Source organism: Chlorocebus sabaeus, chromosome 11 (assembly GCF_047675955.1).
Source record: "Chlorocebus sabaeus isolate Y175 chromosome 11, mChlSab1.0.hap1, whole genome shotgun sequence".
Taxonomy (NCBI): domain Eukaryota; kingdom Metazoa; phylum Chordata; class Mammalia; order Primates; family Cercopithecidae; genus Chlorocebus; species Chlorocebus sabaeus.
In genome coordinates, this window is record NC_132914.1 from 66,981,111 (window position 1) to 67,002,091 (window position 20,981).

The window sequence follows — 20,981 nt, forward strand, 5'->3', positions numbered from 1 at the left end:
TTTAGCTTTGAAGTCTTCAGAGGAAAAACTTGAGTGGTTCACTTGTTAGTTTCCATGTAAACTTTGTGATGTAATTGAATAGTTACATGAACTGTTTTTTGCTTATGGAGAACCTGAAGCATATGTGGTATTGTTAGTGCCTGTGCTATGGTAATTCATGTTTATTGAGGCCATACTGTGTGTCAGGAACATAGTACTCTACAAAATACTTTACGTGGATTGTCTCCTTCAATCCTCACGGCAAACAGGACAAGGGAGGGGCTAGTGTTAGCCCCATTCTAATCTCATCAGAGGAGAAGTTTAAGGCTTATAGAAATGAAACACATTATCCAGCATTGGATCCTATACATATAAAGGATATTGTTGGAACAATTAGTGAAATTTGAATGGGACCTGTTGATTAGATGGTAATTTTGATCAATGTTAACTTCCAGATTTTGATGATGATTTTGTGGTTAGATAGGAGAATGTCCTTGTACTTAGGATACACACATACACTGATACACACACACACAGTGTATATGTATACATTGAGATATTAAGTGGGCATTATGTCTGAATATTCTCAAATGGCTAAAAAATGTTAACAGTTCCATAATTTGGGTGACAGGTATGAGAGAGTGTGTGTTTTTACTGCCTTTCTACTTACTCTAACCAAGGTCATGTATAATCACAAAGTTAAATATATATTCAAGAGATCTGTGGTACAGCGGGATGACTGTAGTTCCTGATGATATATTGTAAATACTTGAAAAATGCAGAGAGTAGATGTTGAGTGTTTTCATCACAAAATAATGGCATGAGGTAATGATTTGTTAATTAGCTAGTTAGCCATTTCACAATGTGTATGTGCCTTCAAACGTGTTGTACATGATAAATACAATGTTCTGTGTTAAAAAAATTGTTTTAAGAGTTTCACAGCATAGTATAATTGTTATTTAATCTAAGATTGCATAATACTGTTAGATTTTGTTTTTAGTATTTTCATATTTAGTATACTAATGAGAGAATTTATTTTAATATAAACATTTAATAATTTTAAAATATTTTTAAAAATTAAGCCAATTTTTATTCATTCCTCATACTAATTGATTATTCTTACTTTAACAGAATTGCTTATCACTGTCAGGTTTCTTCTAAATCAGATTGTTTGCCTTTTATAGTAGTTATACTCTGAGATCGCTTAGTAAATGTTAAGTGATTGTGGTGGTTTGTTTTTGTTTTTGTTTTTTGAGTGGACACAAGGTCTTGCCCTGTCACCTAGGCTGGAGCGCAGGGTTGTGATCACGGCTCACTGCAGCCTCATTTGGGCTCAAGCAATCTTCCCACCTCATCTTCCCGAGCAGCTGGTACTACAGGCATATACCACTATGTGATAGTGGTTTTTTAAAAGGCTCTTTTATTGTAAGCTTGTAATTTACAATGGACTGTTAAACACATTTTATAATTTATACATTTTAATTTAGTTTAAATGTTATTTAAAATTAAGTATCTGATTTTTGTTTTAACATAGGTTATCTTATGATGAGGCTTTTGCTATGGCTAATGATCCCTTGGAAGGCTTCCATGAAGTAAACCTTGCTTCACCTACTTCTCCGGACCTTCTTGGTGTGTATGAATCGGGAACTCAAGAGCAGATTACCTCACCAAGTGTCATCTACCGGCCACACCCTTCAGCTTTATCCTCTGTACCTATTCAGGCAAATGCATTAGATGTTTCTGAACTTCCTACACAACCTGTGTATTCATCCCCCAGACGTTTAAATTGTGCGGAAATATCTAGTATCAGGTAGGAAATAAGTAAATCACTTATTTTGGATTTTTTTTTTGATGGACAGTTTACTTAGTTACTGTATTTTAAGTTTTACTATTTTTAGAAAATTTGAATAACTCAAGTGTGCCTATGTAAAGAAATACATGATAATGTTCTAGAACAGGGTTGACAAACTTTTTATGTGAAGGACCAGATAGTATTTTAGACTTTGCTAGCCATACAGTCTCTGTTGCAGCTATTCAATACTGCCTTTAGAGTTTGAAAGCAGCCATAGGCAGTATGTAAATGAATTAGAGTGGCTGCGTTCCAATAAAACTTCATATATGGATGCAGAATTTTGAATTTCATTTAATTTTCATTTTTCGCAAAATACTCTTAAAGACTTCTTTTCAACTATCTGAAATTGTAAAAACTGTACTTGGCTCATTGATGCCTTATAAAAACAGGTGGAAGGCTTGGTTTCGCCTGCAGGCTATAATGTGTTAACCCCTGCTCTTGAGTAGCACTGTCCTGTAGAACTTTCTCTGTTGATGAAAATGTTCTATTTTTTGTGGTATCTAATATGAATGATAGATATTAACCACATGTAGCTACTGAGCACTTGAAATGTGGCTATGACTGAGGACATACTGTTTATTTAAATATGGAAGCTACCAAATTGGGTAGCACAGTTCTAGAGCTGTGTTTTAAGCCAGTTCTATTGGAGCATATGCTGATATTTTCTGAAAATTGTCTTTCTCCTTTACAGCTTTCATGTTACAGACCCAGCACCTTGTTCTACCTCTGGAGTCACCGCTGGATTAAGTAAATTAACTACAAGAAAGGACAACTATAATGCAGAGAGAGAATTTTTACAGGGTGCTACTATAACAGAGGCTTGCGATGGCAGTGATGATATTTTTGGGTTGAGTACTGATAGTCTGTCTCGTTTACGAAGCCCATCTGTTTTGGAAGTTAGAGAAAAGGGCTATGAACGATTAAAAGAAGAACTTGCAAAAGCTCAGAGGGTAAGAAAGAAGATATTTTATTCTTCCATATATTAGAAATTAGTATATCTCCATGGGGCGGGGCAACCTACAGAAATGAATTCATGACAGTTGTACATTTATCTTTCACATATGCCCAGCCTCAGCTCCTGTTAGGCAGCATTTAGGAATCCGTGAAATTGGTTGGGTAGTAAAGAAGTTCATTTAAGACTACTAACTGGAAAAATGTGGTTCTGTTAACTCTTCTGTGCCCCACTGCATTGCCTGCTCCCTGTCTTGTATTATCTGTAATGCAGATTGAGTGGGCCATATTCCACATGCAGGGTTTTCCCTCCTTATTACATGGCTGACTAAATGGTTATTTACTTGAAGTCATTCAGTCTAAGTCATTTTGTTTTGAGGAGTTTAAGCTGAGTTTGAATATTTTCTGTATTTTACCTTGGGTAATTTTCTTTTCTTGGTAAATTGTTGTGTTTCCCATTTGGTCATCTTTAAAGTTTCTGCTATTTATTTCCAAACTTGTGGCCATATCTTATTCTTTTTCTGAGTCTGCAGTTAAATTTCAGAGGGAATTTTATAGAATGAAATGCATACATTAGAAAACAGGAGCAGTCTCAAATGGACAATCTAAGCTCCCGCTTTAAGAATCTGTAAAAAGAAGAGCAAAGTAAAACCAGAGCAAGTAGAAGGAAGGAAATAATAAAGAGCAAAAATTAATGAAATTGATAACAGAAAACATAGAGAAAATGAATGAGACAAAATGTTGGTTCTTCAAGAAGATTAATAAAATTGCAAACCTCTAGCAAGACTCACAAAAAGAAGACAGATTATCAGTAGCAGGAGTGAAATGTAGGATGTCACTGGAGACTCAGATCCAAAGTATAATGGAATAATATGAAAAACTGCATATATAAACCTGGCAACCTAGGTGAAATACCAATTCACATTTAGAAAATTGAGAAGGTAGGGCAAACATTTATAGGTGTAATTTCCAGCCTACTGTGACATTTCACAAACATATATTCCCACCCTTTCCCTAGCATACTTGTCTCTCATGAGCATAGTATATTCATTTTTTTAATCCCCAGTTCCTTCCCAAAGGAAAAGGATGTGGTGAGATGTGGTTGCATTTTGTTTCTGTCATCTGGCTCAGACTTTGTTGTCTTAATAGACTATTTTAGTAAAATCACACATTATATAGAGGTAAAATTTTGAATGTATATATATCCATCTTTGAGAACATGTGGTTATTGATCAGAACAGATTGCTAATCTCTTAGCTCACTTGAGAATTTCTTTTGAAATCTCTAATTTGCTATATTTAGAGATACTGTTGAGATAAGTGAAATGTTGATGTGTGAACACATATATGTGGTGACTTTTATGAAGAGTGTAAGATAGTATTAATATTTACTTAGATCTCAAGGCTTGAAAAGGATTCTTGAATATAAAAATACTTCCTGAATTGTGACAACTTGTGAATCAAAACTATGTCAACAGCCATTTTCTTTAGTCCTGTTATCTTGAGAGGCCATTTTCTATACTTTTTACTTACTTGGTTAACTGTTTGTGTCTTCATATTTAATACCAGTTTCTTATAGATAGTGTATAGTTAGGTCTTGTTCTTTTGATCCTTTGTAATTATCTCTGTCTTTTAATTGGTGTTTAGACTATTTACATTTAATGGATAATGATACAGTTTGGTTTAAATTTACCATCTTACTGTTTGTTTTCCATTTGTCTCATTTGTTCCTTTTTCCTTTTTGAATCCTTTCTTTTGAGTTAATTCTATACTTTTAAAACAATTTCATCTTCCTGTGGCTTTTATCTTTGTTGTGTTAGTTCAGTGATTGTTTTAGGGTTTATAGTAGACATATTTAACTTATCACTTGTCTACCTTCCGGCGATGTATTACTTTATATCTGGTGTACAGACCTTACAAAAGTATACTTTTATTTTCCCTTCCCAGTTTTTGTGCAATAGTTGTTGTATGTTTTACTTCTTTGCCTGTTTAAACCCACAAGACACTGTTTTTTTACATTAAACAGTGTTATCTTTTAAAGAGATTTAAATAATAACAAAGAATCATTATATTTCTTTACATAGATAAACACCAGAAATGTTAGCTACATGGGCATCTGTGTGTTCATTCCTTTGGTATTTATTTCTTCATGTGGATCCAGATTTCCAACTGGTATCATTTTTCCTTTGGCTTAAGGGACATCCTTTTACATTTTTGTTGTGCATGTTTGATGGTGATAAATTCTTTTAGCTTTCGTATGTCTGTGTTTTGAAAGATATTTTCACTGAGTAAAGAATTTAAGATTGATCTTTTTTTTTTTTCTTTCAGTACTGTAAAGATGTTTCTTCAGTGTCTTCAAGCATGTACATTGTTTCTCACAAGAAGTCTGCTATTGCCCTTACCTTTGTTCCTCTGCGTGTTAGGTCTTTTCTCTCTGGCTGCTTATGAGAGTCCTCTTTCACTGGCATAAGCAATGTGATTATGATTTGCTTTGGTGTAGTTTTCTTCAGCTTTCTTATGCTTGGGATTTGTTGAGCTGCTTGAAGCTGTAGGTTGTTAGTTTTCATAAAATTTGGGAAGTTTTGACCTTTATATCTTCAAAAAGTTTTCCATTCTTCCTCTGTCTCTTCTTTCCTCTGGATTCCTATTATGTGTACATTAGATGGCTTAAACTTATCTCACTGGTGTTATAGTCTTTCATTTTAAAATCCTTTTTTCCTTTCTCTGTTACATTGTGGATAGTTTCTATTGCTATGTGTTCAAAGTCACTACTCTTTTCTTCTGAAATATCTAATCTGTTAATCTCATATAGTATATTGTTAAACTAGACATTGTAGTTTTCATCTCAAAGTTTGATTTGGATCTTTTTTATACTTTGCTTGCTCTGCTTAATATGTTGGGATACAATTTAATAAATGTTTTGTTTCTAATAACTATTTCATCTCTTTAGATAATAAGCTGGGGCAAATCTGGGGTACACCTTTTATTTTTCATTTCTGGGGGATCACTGTCTTTTATTGCCTAATAACAAATGCTTCACATTGTTGTTCCGTATATTTTTTCAGAGTTTTAATTGTGTCAGACAGGTGGTAAATCTAATCCCTGTTCCTCTATCTTAATTGGAAGTGAAAGTTCTACTTACTCATTTATATTATTTCATTGTCTACCCTACCCCGTTCAAGTACTCCACATAGAAAAACCTACATTTATACACACATGCTTCAATAATTCTGAGATTCATGAGGATAAGGATTGCATATGTTTTTGCTCATGATTATATCTTGAGCATATAATGGATTTTCAATACATTTTGTTGATTAAATGAATATATACATGTATATGCAGTTAAACAGTTGTTTATATACACACATGCCTGATATATTAGGATGATGCTTATAAGAAACCCCCAAATTTAGTGACTTTACCTAATAGAATTTCATTTTTATTCATTTAACACTCTGAAGCAAATGTTCATAGTTGGTAGGGCGTTCTGTGAAATAATTCAGAGATTTGTTTCCCTTCTGTTTGGGGACTTTGTAATTTCTTCGGGTTTTATTGTTATTTGCATCTAACCAGTGAGACAAAAGGGATAGACAGCTTAGAGAAGGTACAGCTTCTTCCTAAAAACCTTGGCTTATATATGATACACACCACTTTTGCTCACATTCTATTGGTGTGAACCTCTTCCATGCCGATACCTAGATGTATGGTGGGCTGGGTATTGTAATCCCTGAGTGGACAGCCACTTCCCAGCAACAAATCCATACTGTGTGTGTAGGGGGCCAAGCACGTGGTCACTTATTTTCAGGTGCAGGGAGGCCAGAGATTGTGATGTAGTCATTTAGCTGATTGGCCTGCCATAGGATATTGCTGAAGAGCAGCTTTTAGTGGAATTCTCAGGAGGAAGTTGGGCTTTAGTGCATTGTTATTAAGTGTAGATCCTTGCACTCTACTCCAGATCTGCTGAAATCAAATTATTGTGTTGAGGTTTGGGAATATACATTTTCAGCAAACTTGTTGATTCTTACATTCTCTAAAAGGTGAAATCTGCTGTAAGAGGTTACTTTCAACTTTTATTTTTCTTAAAATGAGCTGGGCGTGGTGGCTCATGCCTGTAATCCCAGCACTTTGGGAGGCCGAGGCGGGAGGATCATGAGGTCAGGAGATCCAGACCATCCTGGCTAACACGGTGAAACCCCTTTTCTACTAAAAGTACAAAAAATTAGCCGGGCATGGGGGCAGGCACCGGTAGTCCCAGCTGCTTGGGAGGCTGAGGCAGGAGAATGGCATGAACCTGGGAGGTGGAGCTTGCAGTGAGCCGAGATTGCACCACTGCATTCCAGCCTGGGCGACAGAAGGAGACTCCGTCTCAAAAAAAAAAAAAAAAAAAAAAAAGGAAAGAAAATGAAATGACTTAGAAAATAAAGCCCAGTAGGATAGCTTGCAAAGAGAGTCATTGAAAAACACATACTTGCACTAACCCTATTCAGGTTTGGTTCCACTAACTGTAGCCAAAGACATTTGTAAACATTAACAACTTTTTATGTGAGATAAAACTATAAACTTTATTTTGCTTCTCAACATAAGCTCCATCAAGTTGAAGACTTTTATTAGGGATGATACCAGCCATTTAGTTCATCCTTAAAGAACTGAGGGTGCTGGGAATTTAACCATGCCAATGCAGTCTTTTTTACATTATTAGCTGAAGAAAAATGGATGCTTTTTAAATATTTTTTTAAGATTGCCAACAAATAATTCTGAAGGAGCCAAATAAGGATTGCAAGGTGTATGCCTAATGATTTTTTATGGAAACTCACAAAATTGCCCTTGATGAGAGGAATGAGCAGGAACATTGTTGTGGTGGAGAAGGACTCTGGTGAAGCTCTCTTGGGCATCTTTCTACTGTAACTTTGACTAACTTTCTCAAAACACTCTGATAGTAAACAGATGTTACCATTCTTTGGCCCTCCAGAAAATCAACCAGCAAAATGCCTTGAGCATCTAAAAGATTGTTACCATGACTAGTCAGTCCACTTTTGCTTTGACTGGACCACTTCCACCTCTTGGTAGCCATTGCTTTGATTGTACTTTCTTCAAGATCATACTGGAAAAGTTATGTTTCATCTCCTATTACTCCTATTACAATTCTTCAAAAATGCTTCAGGATCTTCTCTCACTTGTTAAAATTTTTTTCAACTTTTATTTTAAATTTAGGGGGTATATGTACAGGTTTATTACCTGGGTATATTGTGTAGTGCTGTGGTTTGGGATATGAATAATCCTGTCACCCTGGTACTGAGCATAGTACCCAATAGTTTTTCAGCCCTTGTTCCCCTTCTCTGTCTAGTAGTCCCCAGTTTCTGTTTTTCCCATCTTTAGGTCCATGAGTACCCAATGTTTAGCTCCCACTTCTAAGTAAAAAAAATGTGATATTTGGTTTTCTGTTCCTATGTTAATTTGCTTGGGATAATAGCCTCCAGCTGCATCCATGCTGCAGCAAAGGAATTAGTTTTGTTCTTTTTAAATGGCTATATAATATTCCTTGGTGTATATGCACTACATTTTCTTTATCTGATCCACTGTTGATGAGCATCTATCTAGGTTGATTCTATATCTTTGCTCTTGTGCATAGTACTGGGATGAACATGTGAGTGCATGTGTCTTTCTGGGAGAACAGTTTGTTTTCCTTTGGATATATACCCAGTAATGGGATTGCTGGGTTGAATGGTGGTAATTCTTTCCCAAGGCTGATGTCCAGAATGGTGTTTCCTAGGTTTCTTCTAGGATTCTTATGGCTTAAGGTCTTACATTGAAATCTTTATCTTGAGTTAATTTTTGTATATGGTGAAGGGGGTAGGTGTTCCAGTTTCATTCTTTTGCGTATGCCTAGCCAACTGTCCTAGCACCATTTATTGAATAAGGAGTCATTTCCTCATTGCTTATTTTTGTTGATTTTTGTCAAAGATCAGATGGCTGTAGGTCTATGGCTTTATTTCTGGTTTCTGTATTTTGTTCCATTGGTCTGTGTGTCTGTTTTTGTACCAGCACCATGCTGTTTTGGTTACTGTAACCTTATACAATAGATTGAAGTCAAGTAATATGGTACCTCTAACTTCTTTTTTCAAAGGATAGCTTTGGCAATTCAGGCTCTTCTGTGGTTCCATATGAGGTTTTAAATAGTTTTTTTTAGTTCCATGAAAAATGACATTGGTGGTTTGATAGGAATAGTGTTGAATCTGTAGATTGCTCTGGGCAGTATGGCCATTTTAACAATGTCGATTCTTCCAGTCCATGAGCATGAAATATTTTTAAAATTTCTTTGTGTTATCTATGATTTAACAATGTTTTATAGTTCTCTTTGTAGAGATGTTTTGCCCCCTTGGTTGGATATATTCCCAGGTATTTATATGTGTGTGTGTGTGTGTGTATGTGTGATTGTTGTTTTTTTATTATTTATTTTATTATACTTTAAGTTCTAGGGTGTATGTGCACAATGAGCTGAGTTCAATTCCTGGATATCCTTGTTAACTTTCTGTTTCGTGGATCTATCTAATGTTGACAGTGGGGTGTTAAAGTCTCCCATTATTATTGTGTGGGAGTCTTAGTCTCTTTGTAAGTCTCTAAGGACTTGCTTTATGAATCTGGGTGCTTCTGTATTGGGTGCATATATATTTAGGATAGTTAGCTCTTCTTGTTGAATTGATCCCTTTACCAGTATGTAATGGCTTTCTTTGTCTCTTCTGATCTTTGTTGGTTTAAAGTCTGTTTTATCAGAGACTAGGATTGCAACCCCTGCTTTTTTTTGTTTTCCATTTGCTTGATAGATCTTCCTCTGTCCCTTTATTTTGAGCCTATGTTTGTCTCTGCACGTGAGATGGGTCTGCTGAATACAGCACACTGATGGGTCTTGACTCTTTATGCAGTTTGCCAGTCTGTGTCTTTTATTAATTGGAACATTTAGCCCATTTACGTTTAAGGTTAATGTTGTTATATATGAATTTGATGCTGTCATTATGATGTTAGCTGGTTATTTTGCTCGTTAGTTGATCAGTTTCTTACTAGCATTGATGGTCTTTACAATTGGCATGTTTTTGCAGTGGCGGTTATCGGTTGTTCCTTTCCATGTTTAGTGCTTCCTTTCGGAGCTCTTGTAAGGCAGGCCTGGTGGTGACAGAATCTCTCAGCATTTGCTTGTCTGTAAAGGATTTTATTTCTCCTTCACTTATGAAGCTTAGTTTGACTGTGTATGAAATTCTGGGTTGAAAATTCTTTAAGAGTGTTGAATATTGGCCCTCACTCTCTGGCTTGTAGAGTTTCTGCCAAGAGATCCGCCGTTAGTCTGATGGGCTTCCCTTTGTGGATAACCTGACCTTTCTCTCTGGCTGACCTTAACATTTTTCCTTCATTTCAACTTCGGTGAATCTGACAATTTTGTGTCTTGGAGTTGCTCTTCTTGAGGAGTATCTTTGTGGCGTTCTCTGTGTTTCCTGAATTTGAATGTTGGCTTGCTTTGCTAGGTTGGGGAAATTCTCCTGGATAATATCTTTCAGTGTTTTTACAACTTGATTCAATTCTCCCTGTCACTTTCAGGTACACCAATCAGACGTAGATTTGGTCTTTTCACATAGTCCCATATTTCTTGGAGGCTTTGTTCATTTCTTTTTACTATTTTTTCTCAAAACTTCTCGCTTCATTTCATTCATTTGATCTTCAATCACTGATACCCTTTCTTCCATTTGATGGAATCAGCTGAAGCTTGTGAATGTGTCATGTAGTTCTCGTGCCATGGTTTTCAGCTCCCTCAGGAAATTTAAGGTCTTCTCTGTGCTGTTTATTCTAGTTAGCCATTTGTCCAATCTTTTTTCAAGGTTTTTAACTTCTTTGCGATGTGTTCAAACATCCTCCTTTAGCTCGGAGAAGTTTGTTATTATCAGTCTTTTGAAGCCGCCTTCTCTCAACTCGTCAAAGTCATTCTCCGTCCAGGTTTGTTCCGTTGCTGGCAGGGAGCTGCATTCCTCAGTTGGAAATGCAGAAATCACCCATCTTCTATGTCGCTCACGCTGGGAGCTGTAGACTGGAGCTGTTCCTATTCGGCCATGTGGGACCCATAGATTGTGTGTGGTTATTGTAAATGGGATTGTGTTCTTGATTTGCTCTCACCTTGAATGTTATTGGTGTATACAAATGCTGCTGAATTTTGTACACTGACTTTGTATCTGAAAACTTTACTGGAGTCATTTATCAGTTCCAGGAGCCTTTTGGCAGAGTCTTTATGGTTCTTTAGGTATAAAATCATATAGTCTGTAGGAGAGGTAGTTTGACTTCTTCTTTTCATGTTTTGTTGCCTTTTACTTTTTTCTCTTGCTGGATTCCTCTGGCTAACACTTCCAGTACTATGTTGAATAGGAGTGGTGAGAGTGGGCATCGTTGTCTTGTTCCAGTTCTCAGGGGGAAGCCTTCCAATTTTTGTCCATTCAGTATGATGTTGGCTGTGGGTTTGTCATAGATGGCTCTTATTATTTTGAAGTACATTTCTTTGATGCCTAATTTCTTTAGGGTTTTTATCATGAAAGGATGTTGGATCTTATTGAATGCTTTTTTCACGTCTGTTGAGATGATCATATGGCTTTTGTTTTTAATTCTATTTACGTTGTGAATCACATTTATTGACTTGTGTATATTGAATTAATCTTGCATCCCAGGAATAAAGCCTACTTGATCATGATGAATTAACTTTTTGATGTGCTGTTGATTCAGTTTGCTAGTATTTTGTTGAGGATATTTGCATCTGTATTCACCAAGGATATTGGCCTGTGTACTTAAGTGTGACCAGGAGGTCTGCCTGGGCATGGAGCAGAGAGGACCCGCCTATGCCAAAGCCTCTGCACAGGAGGAGTGAGGCAACTCAGGCTGCCAAACCAAGCATGCAGGTGATTTGAATGGCTGGAGATGTGCTTGGGCATGTGGCAGAGAGAATCCCCCTACCCCAGGATCTCTAATTTTTGTGGTAGCAGGTATCATTCTTTAGTTTCTATGTTTAGAACTCTCTTAGGGATATCTTGTAAGGCTCGTCTAATGGTAATGAATTCCCTTAGCACTTGCTTGTCTGGAAAATGTTTTATTTCTCCTTTGCTTATGAAGATTAGTTTGACAGGATATGAAATTCTTGGTTATCCGGGGACCAGCCCCCAATATTTCAACATAGGTTCTTTTCTATTTTCCGTAAGTGTCGACTGGTCTGAGAAATAAAGAGAAAGAGTACAAAGAGAGAAATTTGACAGCTGAGACTCCAGGGGTGACATCACATATTGGCAGGTTCCATGATGCCCCTTGAGCCACAAAACCAGCAAGTTTTTATTAGGGATTTCAGAAGGGGACAGGAGGTACGAACAGGGAGTGAGTCACAAAGATCACATGCTTGAAAGGGCATAAAAGATCACAAGGGGAAAGAGGCAGAGCAAGATCACAAGGCCAGAGTGAAATTAGAATTACTGATGAGTTTCCATGTCCCGCTGAGCATGCATTGTCATTGATAAGCATCTTAACAGGTAACAGGGTTCGAGAGCAGACAACCAGTCTGACTAGAATTCACCAGGCTGGAATTTCCAAATCCTAGCAAGCCTGAGGGGCGCTGGAGGAGACCAGGGCATATTTCATCCCTTGTCTTCAACTGCATAAGGCAGATACTCCCAGAGCGGCAATTTTAGAGACCTCCTCCTGGGAATGCATTCCTTTCCCAGGGGTATTCCTTGCTGGGAAAAAAATTAAGTGATGTTTCTCCTATTTGCTTTTTGCAAGAAGAGAAATATGACGCTGTTTTGCCCGGCCCTGCAGGCAGTCAGAGCTCATGGTTATCTCCCTTGTTCCCTGAAAATCGCTGTTATCCTGTTCTTTTTTAGGATACCCAGATTTCATATTGTTCAAACACACGTTTTACAAACAATCTGTGCAGTTAACGCAATCATCACAGGGTCCGGAGGCGACATGCGTCCTCAGCTTACGAAGATGATGGGATTAAGAGTTTAAAGGTGCATAGGAAATTACAAGAATATTGATTGGGAAGGTGATAAATGTCCATGATATCTTCACAATTTATGTTCAGAGATTGCAGTAAAGACAGGCGTAAGAAATTATAAAAGTATTAATTTGGGGAACTAATAAATGTCCATGAAATCTTCAAAATTTATGTTCTTCTGCTGTGGCTTTAACTGGTCCCTCCGTTCGGGGTCCCTGACTTCCGGCAACACTTAGTTAGAATTTCTTTTCTTTCAGAATGCTGGAAATAGGTCCCCAATCTCTCCTGGCTTGTAAAGTTTCTGCTGGGAAGCCCAAAGCCTGATATGGCTCCATTTGTATGTGATTATGTAATCTAACCTTTTTCTCTGTCTTTAAGTATTTTTGTTTTTTTGTTTTGTTTTGCATTAACCTTGGACAGTCTTGTGACTTTGTGCTGTGGCGATCTTCATTTTGGATAGTATCTTGCGGTTCTCTAGATTTTTTTGTATCTGGATGTTTACTTTTCTAGCAAGGTTAGGGAAATTCTCTTGAATTATTCCCTCAAATGTGTTTTCCAGGTTGTTTACTTTTTCTTCTTCTTAGGAATGCCAATAATTCATAGGTTTGATTCTTTTATGTAATCCCGTATTTCTCAACAACTTTGTTCATTTTTAAAAATTCTTTTTTCTTTATTTTTGTTTGACCAGGTTAATTCAAAAGACTACTTTTCAAGCCCTGAAATTCTTTTTTCTGTTTGGTCCCATCTCTTGCTAAAGCTTTCGATTGTATTTTCAAATTCCTTAAGTGGGTTTTTCAGTTCCAGAAGCTCTGATTTCTGTTGAATATGTTTATTCTTTTATTTCCTGGATTGCTTTGGAAGTTTCTTTTATATTGATTGTCAACTCTGTCTTGGATCTCATTGACCTTCCCTGCAATTCGTGTTTTGAATTCTTCATCTGTCATTTCTGAGTTTATATTTTAGTTAGGAGCTGTTGCTGGAGAGCTAATGCTATCCTTTGGTGGTATTACTACATTTAGAGTTTTCATTGTGCTAGAATTCTTTCACTGGTTTCTCCTCATCTGAAGATGATTGCACTTCTAATTTCTTTAATTATTTTCATGTGGGTAGGATTTTTTCTTTGCCTATAATTGTTGTTTTCTTTTCCTTTCTTTCCCTCTCTGTTGGGGTGTGACTGTAGAGAATGCTGGGTAGATTCTTTTGGTTTTGCTTCTATAGTTCTGTGCACTTCTTTCAGCAGGTTTTATATTGGGCTGTGCATCTGACCTACAAGCCAGTAGATGGTGCTTATAAGAATCAGCTGTAGCCAATGCTGCTGGGTATATACTTGTTTAATGGCAGAAACTCTCTGTTGCCTCAGGCAGTGGTCTGAGCTCCCTGCTCAGCTACAGGAGGATGGGGCCATGATTGGTGAGAAGGACTGGGCAAATCTGCCGAAGGTTCACTCATGGCAAGCACAAATACCAGTGCTGAGGGTGAATCCAATGGGCAGCTACCAGGTACCCAGAAGTTTGCCTAGGCATGGAGCTGGGAATCCCCTTCAGCCCTAAGTTCCCTGCATGAGGAACGGGGTGGCCTAAATTCTTAATCTGAGAGAGTTGGCGCTCCAGGTGCCTGGAGGTCTGCAGAGAGGGCGTGGAGCAGAGAGAACCCACCTATTCCAAGGCCTCTGCACAGGAGGAGTGAGGCAACTCAGGCTGCCTCACCAAGCATGCAGGTGCTTTGAATGCCTAGAGATCTGCCTGGCCATGTGACAGAGAGAACCCCTCAGCCCCAGGATCTCTGCACAGGAAGGGTGGGATGGCTCAGACTGCTGATTCAGGTGAGTGGGATCTCTGAATGTCTGAGATATGCCTCTGTGAAGTGGAGAAGACCCCCTTTAACCAAGATTTCTGCACAAGAGGAATGAGGTTACTCAGGCTCCTGAACCAGACAAGCAGGTGCTTTGAATGTCTGGAGATCTGCTTGGGCATGTAACAGAAAGGGTCCCCCTACACCAGGATATCTGCATGGGAAAGGTGGTGGGGCAGCATAAACTACTGATCCAGGTGAGCTGGTTCCCTGAATGTCTGCAGATCTGCTTGGGTGTGTAGTGGAGAGGACCTCACCATACCATGATCTACATCCAGGAAGGATGGTGCCAGCTCAGGCTGCTGAACCAAATGTGCAGGTGCTCTGAATACCTGGAGATCTGCCTGGGCATGGACCAGAGAGGGTCTTGCTGTACCACAGTCTATGTCCAGGAAAGGGTGGGGTGGTTCAGGCTACTGATTCAGGTGAGTGGCTGCTCCAAATACCTGGAGATCTGCCTGGATATGGAGTGGAGAGGGATCTGTTGCGCCACAATCTACGTCCTTGATGGGTGAGGTGGTGCAGGCTGCTGGTCCAGAAAAGTGGGTGCCCCAAATGCTTGGAGATATTCCTGGGAATGGAGCAGAGAAGGCCCTGCTATGCTACCATGTATGCCCAGGAAAAGTGGGGCAGCTCAGGCTGCTGGCCCAGGCAAATGGGTGCTCTGAATGCCTGGATTTCTCCCTAGGGTGGAGTGAGAGGATCCACTGCACCGTGATCTCGGGAACAGGCTGAGACACCCAACAGTGTCTGGCGAGGATCAGTTCATGTTGCCAAACTGGCCCTGGCTGCAAGCCTTGCTGCCTAGGAGAAACTGCAGAGGTAGTAGTTCTCCTCCTGCCCCAACCCTGTGACAGGGAAGAGCACAATTCCAGTGCCTACTGCTGAGGTATTTCCCACAGTTCTGCTTGTGGAGGCCCTGACCCCACTCTAAAACAGATGCTCCAATCTCTGTTCTAACTAAAATGCATGAATGGCCATGCTGCCAGGTTGTCAAAGAATGGCTAACTTAGTATGTGCCCTCATGGGGTTTGGCTGTGTCCCCACCCAAATCTCATCTTGAATTCCCACATGTTGTGGGAGGGACCCTGTGGGAGATAATTGAATCACGGGGGCAGGTCTTTCCTGTGCTATTCTTGTGATACTGAGTAAGTATCACAAGATCTGATGGTTTTATAGGGGAGAATTTCCCTGCACAATCTCTCTTCTCTTGTCTGCCACTGTGTGAGATGTGTCTTTCACCTTCCGCCATGATTGTAAGCCTCCTCAGCAGTGTGGAACTGTAAGTCCATTAAACCTCTTTCTTTTGTAAATTGCCCAGTCTTGGGTATGTCTATCAGCAGCGTGAAAATGGACTAATACATGCCCTCATTAAAAATGGCATTCTGCTTTTGGTCCTGGGTTTGGGAACATGTCTGTGGCTTTTCCCAGTGTCTTTCCCTCATAGCATCACCAAGACTCTCTCCAAGTTAACTCCAGGGATTGGGAGAAACAAAGTGCTCTCCTTCAGCCAGGGTAGCTCAGAACCCCGGTGGACAGATGAATCACAGAGGGAAGTTCTCTGCCTCTCTCACCTACTGGGACTTCACTCACTTTTATCAGCCAGACACTATCACGGGGCCTATTTGTCAACATTGTGCTCCCTGGGATCTGGGGTATCTTTTGTGATTCTGGTAGATCTCTGTTTTCCTTTTATGCCTTATCTTGTGACTTCCAAGTGGCTGTGTCATGCTCAAATCCTCTAATCCACCATGTTGGGGAAGCAGAAAACCAGAAACATTTATTGAATAACCAAAGGACTCCCAGCATTATACCAGGTTGTGTAGGGCGCAAAAATGATATAGATATGTCTCTCTTTAAGGAGTTTACTAGTTGGGGAGAAGTGGCATTTATTTTATGGTGATGTTTCATTGATTCTGAGTTGTACATTTTTTTCAACTAACATCTCTGAAGTCAGTATAAGTCTTAAAATTGCAGTCAGCTAGACATTAATCATGACATTTATCATTGCTTTCTTGTGTGTGAACTTGTCATAGCTGTGTTATAAATGTAATTGAATTATGTGAGTTGGGTTCCATATTTGTGATCTTAATTACTGGGTTAAATATCTTCGAAAGGATCCCACTGTGATATGACATCAAAACAGAAAGGCACAAAAAAGCAGTTACATATGATGAAAGTCTATGTCTTCATCAGTTTAAAAGAGTCTTCCTATAGGTTTAAAATAAAAATTCCAGTTGGAAGAAAGGACATTATAGATTCATTAATAACATATTTTTAATGTCTAAAATGTTTTTGTAAAAAATGGTGAAGTCTTGGATTTGATGAAATACACTTGATTATAGAGTCCTGATATTCTGTGTTCTAAATATACTGATCCCTTGGTATCCATTGGGGGTTTTGTTCCAGTGCTCCAAATCCGCCCCCCACCCTGCCGGTGATACCAAAATCGATAGATCCTCAGTTGCATAGTGTTTGCGTATAACCTATGCATATTCTCCTGTATACTTTAAATCATCTCTACATTACTTATAATACCTAATGTAAATGCTGTGTAAATGGTTGTTATACTGTATTGTCTTATACAAATTTGTATTTTTATTGTTTTTTCCTCAACATTTTGATCTGTGGTTTGGTGGATATGCAGATTTGGAACCTGCTGATGCAGAACCTGTGTACACAGAGGGCAAACTGTATTTCTCAGATTTCTTGTCTCCAGTATTACCTCTTTGAATCTATATCTCTTGCTTATAATATTGCAGTGATTAGTTTTGTCTCTTTCCAGTCTTCTTTTTTTAACCCAGACATTATGTCCAAGTTACCATTTAAAAAAAAGTTTGATTTTTAACTGACAGGTAGTAATTGTATATATTTATGCAACACAGTGTGGTATTGTATATATACACACACACACATACATACATACACATACATGTTGTATAATGATCAAATCAGACTAAATAGCATTGCTGTCACCTCAAATATTTATTGTTTCTTTGTGATGAGACATTAAAAATCTCTTCTAGCTATTTTGCAATATTTAATAGATTATTAACTATTCACCCCTGCTGTGCAGTAGAACACCAGAACTTATTTCTCCCATTTAAAGTGTAACTTTTTATCTGTTTACCAACCTCTCCTCATTCTACTCCTCCCTACGTTTCCCAGCTTTTGATAACCACTGTTCTATGCTCTACTTCTGTGAGATCAAACTTTTTAGATTCCACATATGAGTTTGAGATATGCAATACTTGTCCTTCGGTACTTGCCTTATTTCACTTAACATAGTGTCCTCTGGGCTTATCTATATAGTCACAATGACAGGATTTCATTATTGTTTATGGCTGAATAGTATTTCATTTTGTATATATACTGCATTTAAAATAATCCAGCCGGGTGTGGTGGCTTATGCCTGTAATCCCAGCACTTTAGAAGGCCAAAGTGGGTGGATCATTTGACTACAGGCATTCAAAACCAGCCTAGGCAACATAGTGTGACCCCATTTCTGCAAAAAATAAATAAACCGGATATGGTGGTGCATGCCTGTGGTCTCAGCTACTTGGAAAGCTGAGGTGGAAGGGTTGCTTGAGCTTCTGTGGTTGAGGCTGCAGTGAGCTGTGATCATGTCACTGCATTCCAGCCTGGGTGACAAGAGTGAGACCCTGTCTCAAAAAAAAAAAAAAGTTCATTCTCTGATGAACACTTAGGTTGATTCCATGTCTTAGCTATTGAGAATAGTGCTGCAGTAAACTTGGAAGTGCAGCTGTCTCTTTGACATACGAATTTAATTTTCTGTGGATTTTATTCCCAGTAGTGGAATTGCTGGATACTCTTTATTTTTAATTTTTTGGGGACCCTCCATACTGTTGTCTGTAATGGCTGTGCTAATTTATATTACCACCAACACTGTATAAAAGATTCCCTTTCTCCACATCCTCCTCAGTGTTTGTTATTTTTTGTCATTTTGATGATAGCCATTCTGAGTGGGTTGAGATGATACCTCATGGTGGTTTTGATTTGCATTCCCTTAATTATTAATGATGCTGAGCATTTTTTCATATACCTTTTGGCCATTTGTATGCCTTCTTTTGAGAAATGTTTATTCAGGTCTTTTGCCCATTTAAAATTATGTTGTTTGTATTTTTGCCGTTGAGTTGTTTCCGTTTCTGGGAGTGAGTGCTGAATTCCCTGTTATTGTATGACAGTCTATCCTTTTAGGTCTGTTAATATTTGCTCCAATGTAAGGTGAATATATATTTAAAATTATTATGTTCTCTTTATCAGCCCCCTTATCATTATATAATACTCTTGTTTCTTTTTACAATTTTTGGCTTAAAGTCTGTTTTATCTAATATAAATATAGGTAGCTACTCTTGCTTTCTTTTGTTTTTCTATTTGCATTGAATGTTTTCCCTTTCAGTCTCTGTATGTCCTTATGAAGGATTTGAGTCTCTTGTAGGCAGCATAGAGTTGGGTCTTGTTTTTTAAATTCATTCAGTCTCTGTTTCTTATTAGAAATTTTGATCCATTTACATTCAAGGTTATTAATAAGTAAAGACATACCTCTGCAATTTTGGTACTTCTTTTATTGTTGTTTTGTAGATCCTTCCTTCCTCTCTGGCTGTCTTCCTTTGTGGTTAAGTGATTTTCTCTAGTAATATGTTTTGATGCCTTGCGTTTTGCTTTTAGTATATCTATTGTAGGATTTTGCTTTGTGGTTACCATGAGGCTTACAAAAAACATAACCAGTTATTTTAAACTGCTAACAACTTAATTTTGATTGAAAAGAAAAAAAACGTACACTCTTAACTCCATTCTTTTCCCACATTTTGAATTTTTGATGTTACAATTTATATCTTTGTATATTGTCTCAAAGTATTATAGTTATTATTTTTAATAGTTTTGTTTTTTAGTCTTAATATTAAAGATAGGGATGGTTAATATACCACTATTACTATATTAGAGTATTCTAAATTTGTCTGTTTACTGACTTATGCCAGTGATTTTTATACCTTCAGAAGTTTCTTTGTTACATGTTAGCATTCTTTTCTTTCAGATTAAAGAAATCCCTTTAGCATTTCTTGTAAGACAGTTCTGATGGTACTGAATTCCTTCAGCTTTTGTTTTTCTGGGAAACTTTTAATCTTCATTTCTGAAAGATGGCTCTGCTGGGTACAGTATTCTTGGTGTTTTTGTTTGTTTTTTCCTTCAGCTCTCTGAATATATTCTACTTCCTCCTGATCTGCAAGGTTCTTGCTGAGAAGTCTGCTGTCAGGCATATTGGAATTCTTTTATATGGTAACTTGCTGCTTTTCTCTTGCTGCTTTCAGAATCCGCTCCTTGTCTTTGATCTTTGAGAGCTTGGTTATAATATGCCTTGGGGTAGTCTTATTTAGGTTGAGTATGGTTAGTGATCTTTGACTTTCCTTTATCTGGATTTTATTTTTCTCCAGGTTTTGAAAATATTCTGTTATTATTTATTTGGATACACCTTCTACCCCTTTGTCTTTTTTCCCTCTTGAACTCCAATTACTCAAACATTTTCTCTTTTGATGCTATCCCATAAATATCCCATAGATCTTGTAAGCTTTCTTCATTTCTCTTTAGTCTTTTTTTCTTTTTTCTTCTCTACCTGTATGTGTTTCACTTATCCTGCCTTTGAGCTTACTCATTGTTTCTTCTGCTTGGTCAGTTCTGTTGTTGAAGCTCTCTATTGCATTTTTCACTGCTTTCACTGCACATTCCAGCTAGGGAACTGTTTTTTAAAATTTCTTTTATTATTTTTTTAAATTTCAGTGTCTCTGTTAAATTTTTCTGATAAATTTCTGAATTGTTTATCTGTATTTTCTTGAAGTTCACTGATGATCCTTAACACAGCTAGTTTGATTTTTATTCTGACAGTTCACACATCTCTATCTTTTTAGGGTCTGTTACTGGCACCTTACTTTGTCTTTTTGGTGAGGTCATAATTCCCTGATTGTTCTTAATGCTTGTGGATGTACATTGATGTCTGCTTATTAACAAATTAGTTATTTATTCAAGTCTTTGCAGTGTGACTTTGTGCCCATCCTTCTTCAGTGGGCCTGTCTAGAAATCTTAAGAGTGGCTGTTGTCAAGCCTGTGAGTACTGCAGCCATTTCAGCGGTAGAGGGCGCCTTAAGCCCATTTTTACCACGAGTCTCCCAGGGCTTCCAGGATGACATGGTGCTCCAGCCAGGATATACCTGATGATCACTCAAGGTAGGGGTACCCTGACTGTGAGAAAGTTGGCCAACAACCCGAACCTGGAAGCCTGTCCCATTTGCCTAGACAGATGCATGTTTCCCAGCAGCTC

At 37.9% G+C, this 20,981-nt stretch overlaps 1 protein-coding gene across 6 annotated transcripts in view; it reads left to right on the forward strand.

Annotated features, from left to right (window-relative positions):
* The window catches only part of RAB3IP (RAB3A interacting protein), a 64,528-nt gene that overhangs the window by 16,396 nt on the left and 27,151 nt on the right, over positions 1–20,981 (forward strand). For 5 of the 6 annotated variants that reach the window (XM_008003996.3, XM_008004001.3, XM_073020944.1 and 2 more), the window contains exons 2-3: positions 1,514–1,789; positions 2,523–2,781. In XM_008003996.3, the coding sequence (XP_008002187.2) occupies positions 1,539–1,789; positions 2,523–2,781 (510 nt within the window). In that variant the 5' untranslated portion in view covers positions 1,514–1,538. Of the gene's footprint in view, positions 1–1,235; positions 1,405–1,513; positions 1,790–2,522; positions 2,782–20,981 lie in introns of those variants that run through there. The other variant, XM_008003998.3, reaches the window with a different exon arrangement.